Source organism: Ursus arctos, unplaced genomic scaffold, assembly GCF_023065955.2.
Source record: "Ursus arctos isolate Adak ecotype North America unplaced genomic scaffold, UrsArc2.0 scaffold_5, whole genome shotgun sequence".
NCBI classification, from domain to species: Eukaryota; Metazoa; Chordata; class Mammalia; order Carnivora; family Ursidae; genus Ursus; species Ursus arctos.
The window spans coordinates 38,626,003-38,642,805 of NW_026623067.1; the positions used below are offsets into that span (position 1 = coordinate 38,626,003).

At 40.3% G+C, this 16,803-nt stretch overlaps 1 protein-coding gene across 3 annotated transcripts in view; it reads right to left on the minus strand.

Annotated features, from left to right (window-relative positions):
• Positions 1 to 16,803, minus strand: part of DIAPH1 (diaphanous related formin 1) — a 91,816-nt gene that overhangs the window by 13,126 nt on the left and 61,887 nt on the right. For all 3 annotated transcript variants that reach the window (XM_057307213.1, XM_057307212.1, XM_044384200.3), the window contains 2 exons: positions 4,497 to 4,595; positions 109 to 203 (listed from right to left, as the gene is read on the minus strand). In XM_057307213.1, the coding sequence (XP_057163196.1) occupies positions 109 to 203; positions 4,497 to 4,595 (194 nt within the window). The remainder of the gene's footprint in view (positions 1 to 108; positions 204 to 4,496; positions 4,596 to 16,803) is intronic.

The window sequence follows — 16,803 nt, forward strand, 5'->3', positions numbered from 1 at the left end:
CCAGCATTCTGTAAGCGCCAGGGCTAGAGGACCTCGCCCTCTAAACAGATGAGGCTAGTGTACCTTGACGCCAAGAGCCAGCTCCCACAGAGTGATCCTGCTCCTTACCTGGATCATAGACTCAGTCAGAACACTCTCGTTCACCTCCAGGATGACATTCTTAATCTCTTGATAGGCCATGCGGAAGGAACCCAGAAAGATGGCTGCCAGAAAATGAGATATCAAAGACACATTCTTCTCACTCTCCTCTCCCTTCCAGCCTATTCTACAAACCTCTGCTGGTCTATTTGCCTAAGTTTTCTTTTAAAGTCACTATCAGAAACCTCCACCAGCTCTCCACTGCCTGGGTAGTTAAAATCCAAGTTCCTGAGTCCAACGTCTAAGGTTCCCACCTCCCAGCTCTTTCTCTCATGCACCAGCTACACTGTTCCAAGCACCACATTCTACAAACACTGTGGCTCCTGGCCTTTGTGCACACAGGAAGATTTTGATCTTTTTTCTATATATACATCCAAGATACTCACCTCACTCTATTTTTAGTTTCCCACTCCCATGACTCCATCCTCAAAGCTGCTACTGCCTTCAAATGCTCTGATTCTTTTTTTTTTTTTTTAAGATTTTATTTATTTATTTGACAGAGAGAGAGACAGCCAGCGAGAGAGGGAACACAAGCAGGGGGAGTGGGAGAGGAAGAAGCAGGCTCATAGCGGAGGAGCCCGATGTGGGGCTCGATCCCGGAACGCCAGGATCACGCCCTGAGCCGAAGGCAGACGCTTAACGACTGCGCCACCCAGTCGCCCCTCAAATGCCCTGATTCTTAAATTGCCATATCCCGTTCCCCAACAAATACTTCCTGTCCTCAGTTCTCTTACCAGCCTCTGCAATGACCCTTCGACCTCATCAGAGCGAGCGCTTACCAAATGTACGAGTTTCACTTTGCCTTCTCTCCTTCACCTAGACCCTACAGTCTATAGCTTTGTCCGATCTCTACTATTACTGCCATCTCTATTACTACTGTTCCTATTCTTGTTTTCTTCTCCTCCCAATTCCCGGTCAATCCAACCATGTCATCTCTCCTTGCACCTGGGCTGGTGAACACTGCTAGCGAAGACTCTGCAGATCACAGTTCATCAACAGTGACGGGCTCAGTGCTGCCTAGCAGTCCTTTGTGCGTCCCTACTCTACGTGAGGCCCTCTTGGAAATTTCCTCCAAAGTATCCCCATTCTCCCAACTGTCCCACCACTTCCGATTTTTCTTTAAAAAATCTTGTTCCTCTTCACTGAAAAAAAAAAACAAAAACAAACTAAAGCCACTGGTCAAATTACTTGCTAATAAGCATTCTCTTATTCGCTGGGGGCTTTCAGCAGGAGCCAAGCCAGAAAAGGCTCGGGTAAGGACTATTTGGAATTGCCTAGAAGAAAACTTGTGCCAACACTTGTGTAAGCTTATCAGCAACTATACCCATGTGCTCATCCTTTTCTTGTATTTCAGTAGAACAGGTGGCCTTGAAGACCTTTTCCTTCTGCATATACACATAACCAAGTTTCTACTATCTTTTTTTTAATAATAATTTTTTATTATGTTAGTCACCATACAGTACATCCCTAGTTTTTGATGTAAAGTTCCATGATTCATTACTTGCGTATAACACCCAGTGCACCAGGCAATACGTGCCCTCCTTACTACCCATCACCGGCCTATTCCATTCCCCCACGCCCCCGAAGCCCTCCAAGTTTCTACTATCTTAAAAACAGAAAACCAAAAACCCTGACCTGATATTCCTCTCTAATTACCGACTTTTCCCCCTCACTTTACAATGTTCTAAAAATACAATAGTCTATTCTCTTCCACTTCCACAGCTCTCATCTATTCTTCTATCCCCAGAGTCAATGAAAAGACCACAGTTATTTATGGAGTATCACACAGTGTATTTAAACATAATCTACATACCTGATCTCATTTAACCCTAGCCGTAATATCCTTGTACGTCTGTATTATTAGCCCCATTTGATAGAAAAGGAAACTAATACTTAAAGTTAAGCTACTCAAACCCAAGGCCACACTGCCAGTAAGGGCTGGAAGCAGGATTTAAACACTACAGGATTAACCTCTATGCTCTGCTGAAATTCTTCTTGCTTAGGCTACCGACCTTCTTCACGCCAGATCCAAAGGATACCTGCTTGTCCTGTCCTGATTTTACCAGACTCCCGTCTTCATCTGACACTGGTGACTACCCTTATTTCTTAGGACTATGTCATACCATTTTTTTTTTTTAAGATTTTATTTATTTATATGACAGAGATAGAGACAGCCAGCGAGAGAGGGAACACAAGCAGGGGGAGTGGGAGAGGAAGAAGCAGGCTCATAGCGGAGGAGCCTGATGTGGGGCTCGATCCCATAACGCCGGGATCACGCCCTGAGCCGAAGGCAGACGCTTAACCGCTGTGCCACCCAGGCGCCCCCATACTATTTTTCTTGTTGTTCCTTTCCAGCCTTTGAGTTCCCCGCCCCTCTCCCCCTTCTACTTGTCCCTGGCTGGATTTTCCTATTTCAGTAAATGGTACCACTCGCCACAAAGTGATGTAAACCAAAAAAAACCAAAAACCATTTCCTTCATTCCTTCAGCCAGTCACTAGGTTCCGTTATTTCTATCTCCTTAGTATCTTCTGCCTTCCTACTCATTCTCACTACTTTAGTTTCAGGCCCTGATCACCTCTAACCTAGTTTAAAGTGATAACATAATTCATCTCTCTGCCTGGAGTCTTCCCAGACCCTAGCAATCCAGCCTCAGTCACTGCCCAAGTAGCATTCCCCCGAATTAGGGTCTATCACTCATTTTCCTGATTAAAATCCTTTTAATAAATTCCAAGGCCTTCAGGATAACACAGATACTTCTTAGCCTAAGCCTGTCAGAATTCTTGGTAATTTAGGTTCTATTTCTTGAAAGCTTCTCCTGCCACTCCTCCCCCACATATGGCCTCTACTCAGCTGTCCTCAACTACTTGCAGTTTTCCAACCACACGGTGTCACTTCGTGCATCTGCGCCTTCATACGTGCTCATTCCTCTGCCTGAAACAAGCCAGCCCTCAGCCTCCATGTCACTCCTGGCTCATCGTTCTTTCAACTCCATGTAAGCAGCACCTCCTTCCGAATGACATGTTCCCTCCAGTACTGCCCGCACTTGACTCAGATGCCCCCTTTCCCAGAGCGCTCATCCGCATCCTAGCTCACCTCCATCACAGCGCTTCGTCTGTGTGGTTCCCATTATTTACTTTTCTGTCTGCACCAGACGCGTGCTTCATGAGGACAGGGACTGTGCCTTATTCAGCTTAGTGTCCCTAGCACATAAGAGGCACTTAGTAATTTCTGAATCACTAAATTATATCTCCTAGGCCATCCTCCCCTACACAAATCTCATTCTCTTTGTGAGCTCTGTTTTCTGTATTGCTATCACTCAACTGGAAAAAAACATGTAGTACCCACAGTGTTGTATCACTTTCTAAAATAGGAGTTACTCATGTTTTCTGTTCCCAGAGATAATCTTGAGATGAGAAACCATCTCACATAACTTTGGTCTCCATAAAAAGACTTACCCACAGACAACATTCAGTAGTATTTGTTGTCAATGCTCTAGGACTATACAGCAAAGAATAATGTAAGGGCTTACTGTTCTCATTCTATCCCTGACTTTACTTATGGGTATGTCTAATTGTTTCCTTGTGTGACCTCAGCCGAGTCACAACATCTAAACTTTAATCTTCTCATTTGGAAAAATGCGGACAACAGCCACATTGCAAGATTGTGAATGGGTTTTATGGAATATATACCCTTTCATCTCTGGAACACATGTCTCATATGGGCCTAACAGAGACTGTAACATGGCAGAACCTCAAATATTTGTTGAGCAAATATTTAAATCTCTGTTACTCAGCATAAAGGAGATCAACAGCCTAACAAACAAAAAATGAACATTCCACCTGATTATCAAACAAGACCACCTGTAACAACTTTGCAGAGGAGTTTCTGATCCTAGTTTGAGAAGTGCAGGATTTATATTATTTATTCTAAGCCACAAAATTATTTTAGATTTAAGTGAAGTCAAGCCAGTGCCTGCATTTAAAAGTATTTAAAAAAAAAGAAGGAAATGCACATTGGCTAGACTATTCTGTGGATACAATGGAAACAGTAAGGGCTTTGAAATTAAAAAAAAAAAAAAAAAAAAAAAAATCTGAGGTTCAAATCCCATACCTGTCTCTCACTACCTATGGGACTAGGCAAATTCCTAAACTCTCAACCGCTTTTAGTATCTAGTTTTATGGCAAGGAAATAATCTTGCAGTGCTACTGAGGAATTAAACAAGATACTGGAAGTTCACTATCCAATGCCTGGCATACATCAGGAACTCAACAAATCAAGAGACCCTGGTTCTATCAAAATTAAGTTTTTAAAAGAACCCCTTCACATTTCAAAGAGTTGGGATCACGGAGTTACTCACAGAGATTCTGGGCCGTCTTTGAATCCAACACCTTTAACTCTTTTACTTTTTTCTTTTGCACAGATTTCTTTTCTTCTCCACCTTCCTGATCCTTCTTGGCTAGTAAGGGAAAGACGAGAAAAGCATGATTATGGACAAGCCACATTTGGGCCTTACTGAACTACTTAACCAGCCTGGAATGCCTCCTCGCTTGCTATTAACAACGGTTTCCCTATTGTATTCCTTCTCTTTAACTAGCCACGCTTCCATTACTGACTCCCACCCTCAACTATACTCAACACCTCATTCTCATTTCTGTAACTGTTATCAATAATGCTTTCCCACCTACATCCTACCTTTGCTTGAAGATCCTTCTCTGAAGGACCAGACAGTAAATATTTCAGGTTTTGCAGGCTATATGATCTGTCTCAACGGCTCAATTCTGCCACTATAGCATGAGAGCAAAGACAATACATAAATGAATGGGTGCTCAGCCTGAGGAATGTAGTTTGCCAGCCTGTTACTAGAGCCTTCTACCATGTTATCCTTTTGTGCCCATTAAAAATCCTATTTTCTTTCAAGGTCCATCTTGAATAGGAGTTCTCTATAAAATTTTTCTTTTTTAAAAGACTTATTTATTTTAGAGAGAAAGCAAGAGTGTGCATGTGTGTATGTGCGCAAGTGGGGTGAGGGGCACATGGAGAGAATCTTTTTTTTTTTTTTAAAGATTTTTTATTTATTTATTCGACAGAGATAGAGACAGCCAGCGAGAGAGGGAACACAAGCAGGGGGAGTGGGAGAGGAAGAAGCAGGCTCACAGCAGAAGAGCCCGATGTGGGGCTCGATCCCAGATCGCCGGGATCACGCCCTGAGCCGAAGGCAGACGCCCAACCGCTGTCCCACCCAGGCGCCCCCACATGGAGAGAATCTTGAAGCAGACTCCCCCTTGAGCCTGACACGGGACTAAGCCACCCAGGCACCCATACTGTTTGAATTTTAAACCACACAAAAAGTATTACCTTGTACAAATAAATAAGAAATAAAGCAAACAAAAAAGAAAGTTGCATGGCAAAAAGTTCCAAGAACTATTAAAAACACTCATCCTTTGGCCTGTCAGTCCCAACTCAAAGAAGGAAAATACAAAATACATGAAGATTAGTTACTTATATAAACACTTGCTGAGTACCTATTATGGAGTGTCTTTATGTGCCAGGTTATTCTGGGCACTGTGAATACAACAGTGAACGAAAGAGAGGGGCGTCTGGGTGGCTCAGTCACTTCAGTGTCCAACTCTTGGTTTTGGCTCAGGTCATGATCTCACGACCCTGGGATCAAGCCCCACATGGAGCCGCGTGTCAGGCTCCAAGCTCGAGGCAGAGTCCGCTTGTCCCTCTCCCTCCCCCTGTGCTCCTCCCTCGCTCTTCTCTCTCTCCCAAATAAATAAAATCTTAAAAAAAAAAAAAAAAAAGTGAACAAAACAGAGAAAGATTCCTGACTTCATGGAACTCATATTCTAATCAAGAGAAATGACGATCAGTTAATACATAAAATACTATATTAGTCATAGTTCTGTGAAAAGAAAATCAAGTAGGGAAGAAACAGGGGGGCCTAATGGGCAATGGCTTATGCCTTTAGGGGGGTGAGGGAAAGTCTTAGAATGTGACTTTTGAGAAAAGACCTTTTAGAAGGTAGAAGCACAAGCCAAGTATCTTCAGGGAGAGGGGGATGCATTTCGGGAAGAGAGGCAATGACCAATACAAAGGCCCGAGAAAGGAGCATGCCCTGTGAGCTCAAAGAAAAGCAAAAAGGTCATTATGGCTGCACGGAGTGAGGGGGAGGTCAGAAAAGCCAGAGAGGTACTAAAGACATATCATATAACAAAATGGAAATTATGGGTGGTCAGATAAAAATGGAGAATTAAAACATCGAGACTGTATTACAAAAACGTAGAAAAAGGGAAGGAGAAAGTTAAAAGTAAAGCTCTCATTTTATTCAGGCAAAATAGAAAAATAAGTATTTATTACTGATGTTGAAAAACAGAAAACCAGACTCAACTTTTTTGCTTGGCAATAAGATAAAAAATAAAGTACAGATACAAGAAAGAAAGGGATGAAAAGGTCCCTTTTTGTGGAGGATCTAACTCTATATAGCAATTCACAACAACCACAAGACTAATGAAGAGCTAGCAGAGCTCGTAACTCAGGAGGGCTACAGAGAAAAGACAATCAGCTGTGGAGAGGCTGCTTTTAGACCACGAGCTGGAGCGATGGAGTGGAGAAAGAGCCTACGACCCCCTGACTGAATAGACAGGCCCATCAGGCGACCCACCTCAAAATATCCACTGACCCACGGGCTACTAACAACCAGACACAGTTACCAAAAAAGGGAAAATTCCGTGTGTCGCCATACCTCCTCACCTTCCCTCTTTAAAAAACAGCGCGCACCCACTGCCTCATAGCAGACAGCCTCTCCTCTGCGGTCCTGCCAGCCACTCCCTAGCAGTACATTCGATGAGCTTCTCTAGTCTTCGTTGTGCCTCAGGTGAGTCCTTTCACCACCCACACCACAGGCTTCCACCCAAATCCTTGCCCTACATTAGAGAACGCCCTCCAATCAGGGCAGACACCACAATATGGACTTCTTGACTCTACCAAAATGGAGTAGCCCCATGTAGAGGAAATACAATTGTATTTAAAACTGGGGAGGGTAAAGGGACCTAAATGAAAATAAAGTTTCTATGCTTACTTGAACTGGTAAAACATCAGTATCATCAGGGCACCTGGGTGGCTCAGTTGGTTAAGCATCTGCCTCCGGCTCAGATCACGATCCCAGGGTCCTGGGATCGAGCCCTGTGTCAGGCTTCCCTGCTTGGCAGGAAGCCTGCTTCTCCCTCTCCCTGGCTTGTGTGCGCGCTCTAATAAATAAATAAAATCTTAAAAAAAAAAAAAACACCCAGTAGATTTAAAGGATTGAAATCAGAGCACGTTCTCTAACCATAATGGAATCAAACAACAAATCAATAACCGAAAGAAAACAGGGAAATAGCGAAACATTTGGAAACCAAAGAACCATTTCTAAGTAATTTGTGAGTCAAAGAGGAAGTCTCAGAAAATTTTAAGATACACAGAACTGAATGAAAATGAAAGTACAATACATCAAAACATATGGGACACAGCCACAGCAGTGCCGACGGTGAAACTGACAGCACCAAGTTTACATTAGAAAATTAGAAAGATAAGTCAGTAGTCCAATTTTCTATCTCAAGGAACTAGAAAAAGAGCAAAACAAACCCAAAGCAAGTAGAAGGAAGGAAATAAAGAATTTAAGAGCAGAAATCAATAAAAATGAAAACAACAGAGAAAATCCAAGGACTCAAAAAGCTGCTTAAAAAAAAAAAATCAGTAAAATAAACTCCACCAAAAAATTGCTAGAACTAATTCATGAACTCAGTCACAGGATACAAAATCAAGATGCAGAAATCTGTTGCATTTCTATACGCCAATAATGAAGCAGCAGAAAAAGAAATCAAAGAATCAATCCTTTTACAATTGCTCCAAACACAGTTAGGATACCTAGCAATAAACCTAACTAAAGTAAAAGATCTATGCTCTGAAAACTGAAGAACACTTATGAAAGGAATTGAAGAGGACACAAAGAAATGGTAAAACATTCCATGATCATGGATCAGAAAAACAAACATTGTTAAAATGTCTATACTACCCAAAGCAATCTTACACATTTAATGCAATCCCTATCAAAATACCACCAGCATTTTTCACAGAGCTAGAAAAACAATCCTAAAATTTGTATGGAACCACAAGAGACCCAAAATAGGCAAAGCAATCCTGAAAAAGAAAAACAAAACTAGAGGCATCACGATTCCGGATTTCAAGCTATACTTGCAAAGCTGTAATCATTGAGACAAAAAGAGACACATGAGACAAAAAGAGACACGCAGATCAATGGAACAGAATAGAAAGCCCAGAAATGGACCTAAAACTGTATGGTCAACTCATCTTTGACAAAGCAAGAAAGAATATCCAATGGAAAAAAGACAGTCCCTGTAACAAATGGTGTTGGGAAAATGGGTCAGTCTGGGCTGTGGCCCAGAGAACTGCTAACCACAGTATCTGCTCCCTTTCCATGATGTGGAGTTTTTGTCATGGGAAATGATGGTGCAGGTAGGGACCACATTTGCTAGCCCATCTTGCATTTTGAGGTGACCACATGATGTAAGAGCAGAGTGATGGATATTGATTCTAAGCCAGGAATTTTTTTTTTGTAATACAAATTAAAATTTCTTGCTCACTTTAAGGGTTCATCTTATGTGAATTACATCTCAATACATACATACATATATATAAATGCATAAATAGACCAGAGATGGAAAACCTAAAACTATTAACTTCTAGAGGAAATCAGAAAAATCTTCCCAACTTTGGGGTAGGTAAAGATTCTTAAAAACTAACCTTATGTGGTGGGCAGAATCCTAAGCTGGCCCCCCTCTTAGTGCACACACCCTGTATAACCCTTCTCCCTTGCCGTCCTTGAAGAAGCAAACTATCAGGCAGTGGAGAAGGCCCTGAGCAGCCTCTAGAAGCTCACAACAACCTTTAGCTGATGACCGGCAAGAATACACTTATGTATGGCCTACGATTATAAGGAACTGGACTCAGCCAGTAGCACATAAGCCTGGAAGAGGATACTGGGCTCCAGAAAGCAAGGAAGTCCAGCCAGAACCTCGATTCCAGTTTGGTGTGACCCTCCGCAGAAGAGCAGCTAACATGGACTCCAGACCCGTGGACACCACAGGATAATAAATTTATGCTGTTTTAAGTTTGTGGGAATTTGTACAAAGCAACAGACAAAACACAAAAGAAAAAACTGATAAAGCAGACCTCATCAAAATTAACAACTTCTGTTCTTTCAAAGGTACCACTAAGGAACAGAATGGTAAGTCTGGGAAAAAAATACTTAGAAAACACAGATCTTGATAAAGGACTAGTATCCACAACATATAAAAAAAATTCTCAGTATTCAATCCTAAGAAAACAACCCAATTTTTCTTTAATGGGTAAAAGATTTGGACAGATACTTCACCAAAAACGTTATACAGGTTTAAGTAAGCACAGGAAAAGACGCTCACCATCATTACATCATTGGGAATATGTACTAGGAATTAATTTAATTAGGAAGTAAAACTACAATGTCTAAGGTAGGGGGGCCTGGCAGGCTTAGTGGGTAGAGCGTGCGACTCTTGATCTCGGGGCTGTACAGTCTGAGCCCCATGCTGGATGTAGAGATTATTTTTATTTTTTTTTAAAGATTTTATTTATTTATTTGACAGAGAGACAGCCAGCCAGTGAGAGAGGGGACACAAGCAGGGGGAGTGGGAGAGGAAGAAGCAGGCTCCCAGCAGAGGAGCCTGACGTGGGGCTCGATCCCAGAACACCGGGATCACGCCCGGAGCCGAAGGCAGACGCTTAACGACTGAGCCACCCAAGTGCCCCTAGAGATTACTTTAAAAAATAAAATCTTAAAACAAAAACAAAACCCTGCAATGCCTAACCCACTAGAGTCACTAAAAAAACAAAACTGACACAACTAAGTGCTGGTAAGGATGCAAAGCGTCTGCTGGTGGAAATGAAAAAATGGGACCGCCACTTTGGGGAAGAGTTTGGCAGTTTCTTCTACAGTTAAACATACATTAGTCACATCTGACCCAACGCTCCCTGTCCTAGGTATCTGCCCAAGAAAAATGAAAACATACATCCAGACAAATCTTGCAGGTAAATGTTTCAACTGGCTTTACTCTTAACCGCCCCAAACTGGATTCAACCCAAATGTCCATCAACCAGTAAATGGATATAATGGAATATTACTCAGCAACAAAGAGGAATATCTCTGTATGCAACGACATGGACAAATCTCACATACATTATGCTAGGGGAAAGAATCTAGGCTTAAAACGTTACTTAATGTTTGATTCCATTTATTATGACTATTCTGGAAAAGATAAAATGGCAGACGGAAATCAGATCAGTGGATGCCAGGGCCTGGCAGTGAGGAAAGGGGACAGACAAATGGGCAGGAGGGAACTTTTTGGAGTGATGAAAATATTCTCTATCTTGAGTGTGATGGCTGTATACATTTGTCAAAATTCATAGAAATGTAGACATACAAAGGGTAAGTTCTGCTATATGCATTTTGTACCTCAATAAACACCTGTCTATCTGAACAAATTATATCTTCAAGGCCAATAAAATACAGTAGTATAAAGCTACAATAATTGTAACACGGTGACAGTCAAAGAACATTTGAGGTGAATAAAGAACAAGAAATAGACATGAAACATTTAGCAAATGCCAAAGTAGAAACTCGAATGAAAAAAGGATGGTCTAATCCAGAGGTTGATACGCTTTTTTCTTAAGTGACTGGAAAGCAAATACTTGAGGCTCTGTGCGCCATACGTTTCTATTTGCAATTACTCAACTCTGCTAGTGTAATATGAAAGAAGACATAGATATTATGTCATCAAATGAGCATAGCTGTGTTCAAACAAAACTTAACAAAAATGGATTGAGCATTGTTTTCTGACTTCTGGTCTAACCAACAGTGCTGGAAAAACTGGCTCTCTACTTTGAAGGAAAATAGTTAGATCCTAACTTTATGCTGTTCACAAAAATAAATTCCAGACATATTAAACACTAAATGTTAAAAACAGAAGAACAATATAATTTTGAATAAACAAAAACTTCTAAGAATATCACAAAATCAAGATGTTTGTATAAAGACTGGTTTCATTACATAATATTTTCATTTTTCAATGTGGTGAAAATTACCAGGTAAAATATGAAAAGAAATGAGAACTTCCATTTCCAGTAATGATGCCAAGTCTCCCATGAAAAACATCTAAAAATGCTGGTATACTATTTAAAAAACCACCTTGAAAACATGGAAGAGTGATAAGATGGCGAGGAACCGCCCCAGAAAGGTAGCCACAACACTGGCGCACTGTTCCAATACGTGTTTGACGGTTTTGTGTAGTAAGGGTGGACAGGCATCAAGGTTCTGCCTAATGTGGGGAGTCTTATATGAGACTCTCCTCAGCAGCTGGGAACCCAAAAGGCTACATCCTGAGTAAAGAGCAACAACAGGTTCACAGGTGAAAGTCCTAGAAAACCTATACTCCAGCAACAGGGTGAATAAACGCAGAGAGAAAAATATTAAAAAGAATGAAAACACACAATCAAACACCACACACATACGACACATAAATGGAGGGCTGAATGTGATGATATTCACTGGCACCCAACCCGAAAGCAAAAGAAGTGCCAAAAAGGGGCACCTGGGTGCCACAGTTGGCCAAGCAGCTGCATTCAGCTCAAGTCATGATCTCAGGGTCCTGGGATTGAGCCCGTCATCCAGGGAGCCTGCTTCTCCCTCTCCCTCTGCCCCTACCCCTGCTGTGCACATGTGCTCTCTCTCTCTTTCAAATAAATAAAATCTTAAAAAAAAAAAAAAAAGTGCCAAAAAAGAAAGGAAAAAAAAAAAAGATGGAATACTTGAAGGAAAAATAGCCGTCAATTTTCCAGAAGAGATGAAGGATTTCAACACAAAGAATCAAGAAGCTCAGAGAATCCCCAAGAATAATACAAGAACCACATCCTGGCACACCATCACAGAAAAACTGCTAAAAATCAGAGTAAAAAAAATTCTCTGAGTAGCAGGGGGTAGAACATAATTACCTTCAAATGAACTACAGTTAACACTGACAGTGAAGTTGTCTTAACAATAAAAAGGGAAAACAAAAAATATCCTTCAAAAACATAGGTGAAATAAAGATATATCCACACAAAAACAGTGTTTATTACCAGTAGACCTGAACTAATAAAATAAATTTTAAGGGGAGTAATTATTCAGGCAGAAGATGAAAAATTATCATGAAAGGAAATACAGAAATATACGCTGGGATGAAGAACACTAGAAAAGTGTTTTTAAGTGAATACTGATATTACAAAATAATAGGAAAAATGCTTGTGGGGTTTAAAACACGTAGAATTAAAATGCATGGGGGCGCCTGGGTGGCACAGCGGTTAATCGTCTGCCTTCAGCTCAGGGCGTGATCCCGGCGTTCCGGGATCGAGTCCCACATCAGGCTCTTCCGCTATGAGCCTGCTTCTTCCTCTCCCACTCCCCCTGCTTGTGTTCCCTCTCTCGCTGGCTGTCTCTCTCTCTCGAATAAATAAATAAAATCTTTAAAAAAAAAAAAAAAAAAAAAAGAATTAAAATGCATGACATCAGTGACTCAAAAAGAAGGTACGCTGTAAACAGAGTTAAATTGATATAAAGTTCTAGCATTAACTGGAAAGTGGTAGAAGTTATAATTTGTATTAGATTGTAATAAATCAAGGATGCATGTTAATTTCTAAGGTACCTATAAAAAGACAGTAAAAAAATGTATAACTAAAAATAGGGTATATGTGGAATAATAACAGAAAAAGACAAAGTGGAAAAAAAGTCAAACAAAACAAATAGCAGTATGGTATATATGAATTCAAATGAATGAAATACTTTGCAATGAAAGACTAAGATCATCAGACTGGATTTACAAAACATACACACTAAGTATGTGCTGCTTACAAGGGACACACTTCAAATAAAGACACAAACGTTAAGGGTAAATAGTGTAAAAAGATATACTAAACAAAAGAAAGGTGTTGTAGTTTTATTAATATCAAATAAAAATTTCTTCTCTAATAATGCTGCTGGCTTGAACACACATTTAATAGTGATAAAGGGTCAATCCACAAGGAAGACAATCCTAAATCTAAATACATCCAATAATTTAGTTTCAAAATATATAAACTAAAAACTGACTAAACCAAAAGAAGAAAGGGTAATTCTATAACCACTGTGGAAGAATTAGCTAATAGAACAAGCAGACAAAAACTTGCAAAGTATATAGAAAAGGTGAACACATCTAACAAACTTGACCTAACTGCTGTATTAGAACAATGCATCCAGTGATGGAAACTACACTTCTTCATGTGCACACACAGCACACGTACCAAAGCCACCACGTGCTGCGTAAAAAAGCCTCAACAAATTTCAAAGGGTGGAAATCATTCACAGTATGTTCTTTGACATCAACTTGGAAATCCGTAAAAAAGATAACTAGAAAATCCCCAACTATTTCATATCGAATATCCAAATAACCCTGAAGTTAGATAACAAATCACAATAGAAATTAGAAAATATTTTGAACAGAATGACATCAGCATAGAATAGAATAGACGGAATAAACAAAGTGCACAGTAAGACGACAGCAGATTGAAACCCAAGTGGTTCAGTAATTATGTTAAATGTAAAGGGATTATGTGCTCTAGTTAAAACCAATATTGTCGACTGGAGTGAAAAAAAGAAAAAAAATAGTCCAAGTATATGCTGTTTTATGAAGGAAACATCTAGAATTAAGAATAGAGAAAGGATGGAAAGTATAAAGTTACACTAGGCAAGTTCTAACTGAAAGTTTAGGGGCGCCTGGGTGGCTCAGGCGGTTAAGCATCTGCCTTTGGCTTGGGTTGTGATCTCTGGGTCCTGGGATGGAGCCCCATGTTGGGCTCCCTGCTCAGTGGGGACTCTGCTTCTCCCTCTCTCTCTGCCCCTCCTCCCAGCTCGTATGTGCACTCTCTCTTTCTCTCTCTCAAATAAATAAATAAAATCTTAAAAAAAGTTGATAAAGTTCCATCAATTTTAACAAAACAGTCTTTCAGGTAACAAAAATCGTACAGAACATAAATAAGGACACATTACAATGATAAAAGTTTTAGTTTATCAGAGAAATATAAGAATTTTGAATTTCTATGTACCCAAAAACATTATACATTTATATATTCAAATATATAAAGCACAAAAAATGAATAATCTGAAACTAATCATGAGGACACATTAAACAAACCCAAACTGAGGGACATTCTACAAGCTCACAGGTATGCACTCTTCAAAAATGTCAAGACTGACACAAACAAATTAGAAGAATTAATATTGTTAAAAAGCCCATAAAACTCAAAGCCATCTACAGATTCAATGCAATCTCTACCAAAATAATAATAGTATTTTTCACAAGTACAATCAATAATCCTAAAATTTTTATGAAGCCACAAAAGACCCCAAATAGCCAAAGCAACTTTCAGAAAGAAGAACGAAGCTGCAGGTATCACAAGGCCACATTTCGAGAATTAGTACAAAGCTGTAATAATCAAAACAGCACAGTACTGGCACAAAATTAGATGCATAGATCAATGCAACACAAGAGAGAGCCCAGAAATAAACACACATTTATAGGGTAAATTAATCTACAACAAAGGAGGCAAGAATATACAATGGTGAAAAGACAGTCTCATCAATAAATGATGCTGGGAAAGCTGGAGGGCCACGTGCAAAATAATGAAACTGGACCAATTTCTGAACACCAGACACAAAAACAAACCGGACTAAAGACCTAAATGTGGGGGACGCCTGGGTGGCTCAGTTGGTTAAGTGTCTGACTTCAGCTCAGGTCAAGATCTCAGGGTTCTGGGATCCAGCCCTGTGTCCTGTGTTGGGCTCCCCCCTCAGCAGGGTGTCTGCTGGTCCCTCAGCCCCCACCCCCGGCTTGTGCTCTCCCTCCCCCCAACTCTCAAATAAGTAAAATCTTAAAAAAAAAAAAAAAGAAAAGAAAAGAAAGAATGAGATCTTGTCATCTGTGACAACATGTATGGATCTAGAGGGTATTATGCTAAGTAAAATAAGTCAGAGAGAGACAAACACCTTTTCATTACACTTATTAGAATCTAAAAACAAATGAACAAACAAAAAGCAGAAAGAGACTCATAAATGCAGAGAACTGATGGTTGCCAAAGGGGAGGAGGGTGGGAGGATGGGCAAAATGGGTGAAAGAGCGTGGGAGGTACAGGCCCCCAGTTTGGGAGTTAAGTCATGAGGACAACAGGTACTGTACAGAGGTATCGTCGATGATGCTTTAACAGCCCTGTACGGTGACAGAGGACAGCTACACTTACGGTGAGCCTAACTGTAGAGCTGGGGATTACTGTGTTGTACAACTAACACTAATGTAACACTGTGTGTCAATTATACTTCAATAAAAAAAAAAAAAAAACTAAATGAAAGCACGCGTAAAGAATTAAAAAGTATGGTGACCAAAAAACTGTCAAGGTCATGAAAGACAAGGACTGAGGAACTGTGATGAGAAGGTGGCCTCCATTTGTTGTTGCTGGTGGACAGCTGTCCAGCCTCACTGCTCCCCTTTCCCCTTGTGCCCCACACCTTGGTGCCCGCAGCAGATTACAAGGCTGCGAGGTACGGCACCAGTGCAGGAACTCTCACCCTGGCTCCACGTCCTAACCTCAGTGAAAACCCAGGCCAGTCTCCTTTTCTTGCCCTGTCAACCACTTCAAACCTGCTTGAGAGGATTGCCCTGCTCTTCCCAGAGACCTCGATTAGTTAATACATCTTTTCATACCATCTTGGTGTGTGTAGGGCATTAACCTTGACATTCAAACCCAATTTTGAGCAGGGGTCCATCTGCCTTTGCAGGTGACTATAAAAGGAATTATTTCCAATTAAAGAAGACTACAGAACAATTGAATATAATGCATGATCCAGGATTTTTTCTGTAAAAGACATAATTGTAACAACTGGTATAATCTGAAGGTCAAATTAGATAATAGGATTATATTAATATGAATTTCCTAATTTTGATAAATTTACTATAGCGATGGACCTGTTATTAGGAAATGTACACTTGGGTTAGAGACATCATGCCTATAACTTACCCTCAAATCTTCAGAAAAAAAAATGATACATATACACACATACGTGTACTTATTCCAAAAAATGATACACATGTATACATACACACATTATATAGGCAAATGTGGTAATATGTTAATATCTCAGGAATGTGATGAAGTATATAGAGGAAATTTTTTGAATTAGTCTAGCAACCTTTCCATAACTCTGAAATTATGTCAATATAAAAAGCTTTTCAAAAAGATGGGGCACCTGACTGGCTCAGTCAGTAGAACATGTGACTCTTCATCTCAGGGTGGTTGGTGGAAGCCCCACATCGGGCATGAGGCCTACTTCAAACAAACAAACAAACAAACAAACAAGACAAAAAGGAAGTAAAACTGACACAATTGCAATGCTAAATCCACAAAGTGGCATGTTTTAAACCATTTCTGTCAGTAACTGATGAAACAAGCAAACAAAAAGGATACAGAAAATGTATTTATTTTTATTTTTAAAGATTTTATTTTTAAAT